This window comes from Telopea speciosissima, chromosome 5, assembly GCF_018873765.1.
Source record: "Telopea speciosissima isolate NSW1024214 ecotype Mountain lineage chromosome 5, Tspe_v1, whole genome shotgun sequence".
Lineage (NCBI taxonomy): Eukaryota > Viridiplantae > Streptophyta > Magnoliopsida > Proteales > Proteaceae > Telopea > Telopea speciosissima.
The window spans coordinates 22,036,144-22,046,015 of NC_057920.1; the positions used below are offsets into that span (position 1 = coordinate 22,036,144).

Here is a 9,872-nt window from a genome sequence, read left to right on the forward strand (position 1 = left end):
GTTTTTTGGTAATAAAATATCCAAGGAAAAAAATGGACGGCTAAGATTATTCTATAATAAATCTACAATTCAAATGGATTGCAGTGACTATAACTTGGCAACGCTCAAGCGTTACTACCACTCACCCAATATATTTTGCTTTTTTGCTCATCCATTTATTTTCGAAGATAAAATTATACTAAACATAGCAATCCTTGGATTCCTTCTTTATTTCTCAAATGAAAGGGCATTTACAGGGTGTGAATCAAATATTCTACCAAAGAACGCTAAGACAAAGCAACACAAAGTGAATGATGACGAGAATAACCCTCCAACTTGAACCTTGCGAACCGATCCTTGCCGCTGCATAATTGTTTGCCGGTGACACTGCTGTTACCACAAATAAGTCACATCAAATCACACTTGGAAGTTACTCTTTTTTATTATTATTTATTTTTTTGAATAGGCAAAAGTTTTCCATCACTCATGGAGTAGGAAGAATTCCCTCACCACACAGGTGATGTAATCATGTGATGAGACTCTTATCCTATCAATTGCAAATTTTCACCCCTTATTATTTAGGATCGAAACTATCTTCCCTTTGGGCATTCGATAGTATCGATGCTCATTCCTGGGTGAAGGAAAACTCAATCCTTTCGAATAACCTACCATTCAAAAGATCGAAAAAAAAAAAAAAACTTATATGCATGCTTCCCCTAGTCACCAATGAGGTATTTGAAAAATAATTTTAAATGATGTTTAGTTTTCAGATTGCTCCCTATATTTTAAGTGTAGCTGCGATGCCCAAAGATGTGACTGAATTTAACATCTTTCTTGTATTAGTATCATAAGCTTTGCCTTTGGGAGAGAAAACTATAGATTGCTCATGAGCTATAGTTAATAATAAATCTTCTAAAAAAGAATGAAAAATTATATATAAACAAAATTATGCATGGAAAAAGATTCTCTGAGCTGTCAGGGTAAGGTACACATGTCAATCTCTCTCCTCCTTATATCAAATGACATCGCTACCCTCTAATGTACCTCAGAGAACCCTCTCCCATTATGTATTTTATGTGTAATGTATAATTAACTTACCGCTACAGGTGCCGGTATTAAGGTTGTTGAGGGTACTGAGTATGGTTGTATTGTAGTATCCAGCATAAGCACAGGTAACACAAGATGAGGTATTTCCAATAAGAAGTCCATCATTGCATTTCATAGAAGGGCATTGAGAAATATTGGATGGTTTAACCAGTTGGGATGGCTCACATTGCAACCTAATAATCAATTAATCAAACAGATAAAATAAGATTAGATTTGGTTTAATTAATTAATCATCTATGTAGTTAACAATTACATAATGAAATAAGTATTGAAATAATGTAAAAAATAAATAAATAAAACTTACGTGAAATTGTTAGAAGACTGGCAGGAGCACTTGATGCAGTTGTAAGCAGTCAAGGTATAAGTTCCATTAGCAACAAGTAAGGGGTAGTCCTGGGACTTACCGCTGACTGAGGATGTGCAAACTGTGGATAATATGGAAAACCAAATATACAAAACCATTGATTCAGTTAAGCAAAATTAAAGCAAGACCAAACCAAAGTGTTCTAAGAAATGAGAAGTGGAAGAAATGTTTAAATCCCAAAATCAAACACGGGATTGGTCTTCATTGATTCCAATTCAATTCGGATTGTAATTAGTCAAAATCTATTGACAATTTGCCCAAGTCTCGGAAAATGGAATCGAGAAAAATAAACAAATATTTCAATAGATTGTGTTTTTGTTTTTTTTAGTTCTTGACTCAAAAGTATTATAGATATCTTGTTATATAAGAGGTAAGTCTCATTGATATTACTAAAAGAAGAAAAGAATGACCATAAATAAATGTCTATGTTCATTCAATTCATTATGGATTTGAAAATCAAGCATAATTGAGGTTACAATTCCATTGATTCCAAACAAATTCTTTAAAAAAACAACTTGATATAAAATGCATTACTTAAAACCCAAACGGCCTAAAAAGTTAAGAACAAAAATCCGGAAAAAAAAAAAATGGTCAAGAACTATGGACATCATTTTCATTCATTTTAAATAAGAAACTCAGTGATGGTCATCTGGGTTCAGCATCTGAAGCGAAAGGCAAAGCAATTGAACAAGGTGTCAAAGCTACAGCTGACAAGGGCATGGTCTGATATTAATCACTTAGTAGTTTTAAATCGGTAATCATTAAGAAGGTTAGTCGCTCACATGTAAATTTGGGTCATTACTATATTGTCTCTACTTATTGGTATAAGCTCTCAAATTGCTTTTTTGAGAGTAAAATTTTTATGTAAACTGTAATTGCTCTTTAGTGTTATGTTTTGTTTCTGACAAACAAATAAATAAATAACTCAGTGAGTATGACTCAGGGATCTGCCGATGGCATAACGACCAAACCAGAGTCCACATTTGGAGTGTGAAACCCTCAACTAAAGCGATCGAAAACTGCACCAAACCTGAAAGCAGATCGGAATCGATATAAAACCAATAAAAAATTGATAGCAACTCGAAACCATAAATATGTTTTGTTTTTTTTTTTTTTTAAATATTTTTGTGTATATATATATGGTAAACTGAAACCCAAACGGAAATCAAAATCGAACCAAACCTGATATCAAATCAAGAAAAACCAAAATAAATTGACCAAATCAAACCGAAATCGAAACAGAACCTTCTCACACTGAACCTATTCTCAACCTAAAACTGGTTCAACCCAAACAAAATCGAATCAAATCCTCTCCAATGCACCAATCTTTCCAGCGCTCGTATGATAGCTGGAGGGACTCGGGATGTGTGTTCAAATGCATGCTGGAGGGGCTGACATGCTAGGGAGGATCCGGGTCTAACATGGAATGGGAGCATTTATGAATTATGATCTTATTTATAATAGGGTAGAAGATCCCTACCAAACTGCATAGTGGTAGGGGAGTCAATAAGGCTGAGATTTTTTTTTCATTTCAAAGGGATAGGACCGTTACTTCATGCGATCCAATGTCTGGACGCAAGTTGTACGCAGGATCTTTTTCCCATATAAATATTTTGACATTGAATTGTCACCACCTTAGTTTACAAAAAAAAAATATATATATGTACAATACAATAGCAATTTTATTGTATGAAAGAGGGAAGTTCCTATATGATACTGTTATGATTATAGGTTTTTAATAAGAAAGACTTTTCTATTTAATATGAAAATGAAATATGAAACATATGGTTGTTTTTGTTTTCTTTTCTCTGGCTTCTAAAATATTTTGAGCAAAATGAATATTTCCAAGCTAGTGTGACGGTTTATATAACCAAACTACACTCAGGTGCCTACTTTCATAAGTTCCATCACATGACAGATGATTGGGTTGAAATTTTGCACTCAAGTAAATCCCAACAATCTTTATCAAAAAAAAAAAGTAAATCCCAACAATCCCTGCTCGTTTGTCATGTTTCAGTGTGGGGATCCCCTGTAGCGCGACATAGTGTGTAGCGCACATCCAATGGGCTGCAATGCTTGGGTATGCAGTCCAACACTCTAGCTGCGTGCCCAAGCATTGCAGCCAGTTGGATGTGCGCTACACACTGTGTTGTGCTACAGAGGACCAAAGTCCCATGTTTCATCCCTAATGAAGTAAGCCATACGGAAAGAAAAAAAAATCATTGAAAAATATAGAAATTTGACATATATGCAAGGGACTATCTGGGATTAAGGGTGTCAATTTTGGACCATAATTGGGAATCGGAATGATTCGCTAGGAACCAGAACTGAACCACCCAATGAATCTAATGATTAAGTTAAGGGTGTCAATTGGTCCAGCTCTGGGCTATTGGTATGGTTCATTAACGGTTCTAACCCTAAGGAGTTAGGATCAGAACTGGACCAATAAGTTAATCGATTTCAAAACTGGGGTCAGGACCATTAACTAATGTGCGGGCCGGTTCTAGTTCCTCATCGCTTCCAAGCAGTCTAAATTCTTAAAAATAATCTTATAACACATGCTACATATATTCAATAATATTATAATAAGATACTAATTTCAATCACATGAGATATGCAACTTACCATCATATTCCTTTACAAATCGGAACTAGTCCATAGTACCTCTTGTTTTACATTCAATTAATAGGTAGGAATCCCACCACCCTCATAAATTAAGATTATTTTAAAGCATGTTCTTAAGATAGAATTCTCAAATGAACATTTAAATTAACAGTTGAATCTTTGGTAAAAAATAATATACGAGACGTCAAAATTAAAAAACTAAAAAAAAAGGGGGCATGATCTTAGCTCTCATGACCTTAAGTCTAAAGAATTATATAATATACAGGACTAGGATGTGAATTTGTTCCGGTTCCAATGGTTCCTAATTGGTCAATCGGTTTTGGAATCATTGGGAGACCAATAACTTATTCGATAAATCCACGACCGGGCCAATAAGCTATTGGGTGGATCGATTTTATTTTTTGCAGACCGGTATCAATCCAGTTTTCGGTTCTGGTGCCCAATTGACAACCTTAGATTGAGTTATTGGCCTGTTTCTAGATCTACCGATTAAGTTTACTGGTCCCCCAATAGTTGCAGAATAGATAGGTCAACTAGAAACAATGAAATGGAATAAATCCACATCCTAACCCTATATATTATATAATTCTTTAGACTTAAGGTCATGAGAGCTTAGATCAAGTGCTTAATTTTTTAGTCTTTCAATTTTGATAGGCACCGTTTGTCTCATATACTATTTTACCAAAGATTTGACTATTAATTTAAAAGTCCATATGGGAATATTTTTAAGAATATGTCATAAAATAATCCTAATTTATGAGGATGGTGGTGTTTCTACTTATTAATTGAATATAAAATAAGAGGTAATATGGACTAGTTCTATGATGTTGAGAAAAAAATGATGATTTGTTGCATATCTCATGTGATTGAAATTAGTTTTTTATTATAATACTATTGAATACATGTAGTAAAGGACTTTTATTTTCTTTTGGACTAGTTGGAACCGATGGATTAGGAACTAGAACCGGCTTACCCTTAGTTAATGGTCTTGGATCTCAAGTTTAGAACAAATTAATTTATTGGTCTAGTTCTAACCCTAACTTTTCAGACCGGAACCGTTAAAGACCTCGATGGATAGCTCAAAACCAGACCAATTGACCACCTTACCTGGGATGCATAGACACACATAGAAGGATATTGCATGACCATGTCATACCCTAGCTAACCTTGATGTAAATTCTACTTTCTAAGGAATATACTGTTTCTCTTTCCATAATTTTAAAAAATAAAAAACTAAATGAATTTAGATAAAAATTTGACATGTCTAGTGTTCTTCTATATATTTAATGGTTAGTTTTATTCTGACCAATGACCCATTTTCCTAGTTGGCTGACCCTTTTTATGAATAAAAATTTTAAAAATATGTACATTAGGATTTGTGACCACATAGAAAAAGATTTATTGGACACCCAATAATTAAGAACCAAGTATCCTAATCCAAAGGTCAGTAGAGAAGTAGAAGAATGATGTAGTGTGTTATGTCCTCCTTGTCCATTGGATTGGGATCCCAAAATCAGTTTAAAGATAAAATGTAGAGAAGGTATCAATTTCGAGCCTCTATGGCCGGGCAGCCAAGTGGCCGTTTAACGGTCTCGATCATACAGGCAGGGTGTGGAACCCATCCAGGCAGGGGGCTCGGACAATGGGTGGGGACGGTCATTTCACCCCTGCCTGTATGAGGCCATCAAACGGCCGCTCGGCTGCCCGGCCGTAGACACATTTGGTTGTTTTCTTTTCTTTACTCTGGTTTCTTAAAAAAAATTTAATAAAAATTATATTTCCTAGTCTGACGGTTCACATAACCAAACTATAGTCAGGTGCCTACTTCCATCACATGAAAGAATATATTGGGTTGAAATTTTTTAGTCATTTAAATTCCAACTTTCCCTGCTAACATGTCAAGTTTCATCCCCTTCCATAAAAAAAAAAAAGTTTCATCCCAATGAAGTAAGTCCTACGAAAAAATAAATCATTGAAAATTATATAAATTTGACATGTGTGAAAGGGACTATCTAGGAATTTAAGGGTGTCAATTTTGGACCAGAATTGAGAAATCGGACCGAAACCGACCTGCTAGGAATCAGAATTGGAATCAAAACCGAACCACCCAATAACTTACTGGTCTGTTTCTGAATCTAATGATTAATTAATGGTGTTAATTGGTGATGAGGCATAAAACACCCCACCTATCAAAGGCTGCCACATGGCCGACCCGACCTCAGTCCGAGAACCGAGTTGGGCGAGCAAGGGACCGGGCCGACCCCATCTCCGACAAGTCACATGACAGAGCCAGATTCGAGCGAGCTAGCCGGTGGATGAAGCCGAGCTCATACAGGTCAGCCGTAGACTCCTAGCCGATCTTGTGGCCGAGACCAACCTCTCGGGCCGACCTCCTCTGCCGACCCCCTGGGCCGACCTCCGAGGCCGAGTCCTCCTCCACTGAAGCAGCCATAGCACCCCACCGTGGATCTCCGGGCCACGTCAGTGCATCCCGAGAATCACGGGATAAGGATCGAGCCACGATCCCAGCGCAACACGGAATCGCACTCTACATGGACTCTTACCTTAATAAGAGTCCGACCCCGAAAATAACTCTCCACTCCACTCTACGCGGGAGAACCTTCCGAAAGAATGACTCCTACCATACTAGGACTCTCCCAACCGCCTCATCTCCTCCTCACTCTATAAATACCCAGGTATGGAACACCATTAGTCATCTGGCTTTTTAACACGCAGTTACGTTGTTGCATTGGAGACCTGACTTGAGCATCGGAGAGTCCTAGGCCGGAGCCACACCGGTTCTCTTGTGCTCATTGCTTGGTTTTTGCAGGCTCATCCGTAGGCGAACCAAGCATCGGAGGTTTTCACACGCAACAATTGGTCTAACTCAAGGCTACTAGTATGGTTCCTTAACGGTTCCGATCCTACAGGGTTAGGATCAGAATCGGACCAATAAGTTAATCAGTTTCAAATCTGGGATTCAAGATCATTAACTACTGTGTGAGGCGGTTCTAATCCCTAATCGGTTCCAATTGCAGTACAAAATTTTGGAAAATAATCCCATAACACATGCTATTGGAAAATAATCCCATAACACATGTTATATATATATTCAATAATATTATAATAAGATACTAATTTCAATCACATGAGATAGGCAACCTACCATCATATTTTTTTTTCAGATCGGAAACTAGTCAATAGTACCTCTTGTTTTATATATTCAAATAGTCGGTAGGAACACCACCGCGCTCATAACTTAAGATTATTTTAAGGCATGTTCTTAAGTTAGAATTCTCAAATGAACCTTTAAATTAACAATTGAATCTTTGGTAAAATAGTATATGAGACAATAAGTACCAGTCAAAACTAAAAAACTAAAAAAAAGGGGGCCATGATCTTAGCCTCATGACCTTAAGTCTAAAGAATTATATAATATAAGGCTAGGATGTGAATTATATAACTAGCCCAATAAACTATTGGGTGGATCGGTTCTGATTTTTTGTGGGCCGGTATTGGTTCAGTTTCCAGTTCTAGTGCCCAATTAACACCCTTAGATTAAGTTATTGGTCCATTTCTGGATCTACCAATTAAGTTTATTGGTCACCTAATGGTTGCAAAACAGATAGGTCAACTAGAAATAATGAAACGGAATAAATCGACATCATAACCCTATATATTATATAATTCTTTAGACTGAAGGTCATGAGAGCTAAGATGAAGCGCTTAATTTTTTTAGTCTTTCAATTTTGACGGACACCGCTTGTCTCATATACTATTTTACCAAAGATTTGGTTATTAATTTAAAAATCCATATGTGAATACTCTTAAGAATATACCTTAAAATAATCCTAATTTATGAGGGTGATGGTGTTCCTACTTATTAATTGAATATAAAATGAAGGTAATATAAACTAGTTCTATGATGTTGAGAAAAAAAATGATGGTTGGTTGCATATCTCATGTGATTGAAATTAGTTTTTTATTATAATACTATTGAATACATGTAGTAAGTGAGGGAATTTTATTTTCTTTCGGACTGGTTGGAACCGATGGATTAGGAACTAGAACCGGCCTACCCTTAGTTAATGGTCTTGGATCTCAAGTTTAGGAAAAATTAGTTTATTGGTCTACTTCTAACCCTGGCTTAACCCCTTCAGATCGGAACCATTAAGTAACTAGATGGATAGCTCAAAACTAAACCAATTGACCACCTTACCTGGGATGCATATATAGACACACATAGCAGGATATTGCATTACATGAGAGTAACTAAATGAATTTATGTAAAAAATTGACATGTCTCTTGTTCTTATAGATATTTAATGGTAAGTTTTATTTTGACCAATGACCCATTTTCCTAGTTGGCTGACCCTTTTAATATGAATATAAATTAAAAAAAAAATATATATATATATATATATATGTATATTGAGATTTGTGACCACATAGAAAAAGATTAATTGGACCCCCAATAATTAAGAACCACCAAATATCCTAATCCAATGGTCAGTAGAGAAGTAGAAGAATGATGTAGTGTGTTAGGTCCTTGTCCATTGGATTAGGATCCCAAAATCAGTTCAGAGATTTTAAAAAAAAAAAAGGTAGAGAGAAGATAAGAACGGCAGACCTTTGAGAGGAACATCGAGCACTTGGTTGGCCAGGAGTTGATTGGCGCTGGACATTCCATTGAGACTCAATAATGTGTTTACGTCGGTCCCATACTCCGCAGCGATCTGAGACACGGTGCTCCCATTGGCGACCACGTATCCATAATGAACGACCTGATTTCCACCCACTTTGTCGCAGCTGCACTGGAGCGGAATCCACAGTTTCTGCCCTAACTGGATCAAGCTAGGGTCGGCGATGTTGTTGACTTGAGCAATTTCCTGGTACGTCACCAACCTAGAGTACACATCTACGGCTATGTGATCCAAGTTGTCTCCTGGCTGTACAGTGTAAACGGGTACCTTATTGGAGATTCCAGTACCGTTGGAACAACTGCAAGGGAAGGGAATCTTGATGGTATTATTGGCTGCGAAGGACTGGTTTGGAGAGGTGGAGAGAGGGTAGGAGTTTGCACCAAGTAAGTTGTAGAAGTTGGTGACACTGAAGAGGGAGGCGATGTTGGCGAGAGTTGTGTCGTTGGGTGAGACGTAATCGATCAGTGATTCGCATGTTGTGGTGCTGCTGCTGCACGTGAATCCTAGGGCAGTCGATGGAACGACAATAAGGGCGGAGAATAAGGCGAAGGTGAGGCTGAGGAGCAGCGCTGCGGAACAGAAACCCCTCATCTCCATGGTTTTTCTTGTTCTTCTTCTTTGCCTTCTGGGGTCTTTAGACTCTTGACTCTCTCTCTCTCTCTCTCTCTCTCTCTCTCTCTCTCTCTCTAACACATGTTGTGTTGTAGGTAGGCTTTAAAAAGCGGGGAACGGAAGTGTGTCAATGTGTCTGTCGCTCTCAGCGTCACATAGCACGCAACAGAGAGAAGGCAAGGCAGAGGCGCAACTCTACCTCTCTTACAAAGGAGGAGAGACAAGGATGGACTCACAAGTTAAGGAATGTGGAAACTGGAGAAGTTAGAAACGGCTGAGTTGCCCAGAAGAAGGAGGCAGGAAGACGAATCAAATGGATTTTGTTGACTTCATCCTTGGCAATTATAAGACTTGGCTTTGTCTGTATCTTATGACATAGACATGGAAGCCTGAACCTCTTCTCAATATTAATAATATATTGGTAGAACGCTCTGTGGGGGAGTGTGCACCGTGCGTCTAAACATTAAGGGGGTGAAATGACC

General features: G+C 37.4%; 1 protein-coding gene across 1 annotated transcript; it reads right to left on the reverse strand.

The window, feature by feature from the left end:
* Positions 1-207: 207 nt before the first annotated feature.
* On the reverse strand, positions 208-9,375 carry LOC122662863 (lysM domain-containing GPI-anchored protein 2). Its single transcript, XM_043858570.1, has 4 exons — positions 8,706-9,375; positions 1,391-1,511; positions 1,078-1,259; positions 208-266 (listed from the first exon to the last, which is right to left on the reverse strand). The coding sequence occupies exons 1-4, from the start codon at positions 9,373-9,375 to the stop codon at positions 208-210; spliced, it is 1,032 nt and encodes a 343-aa protein (XP_043714505.1).
* Positions 9,376-9,872: the final 497 nt, after the last annotated feature.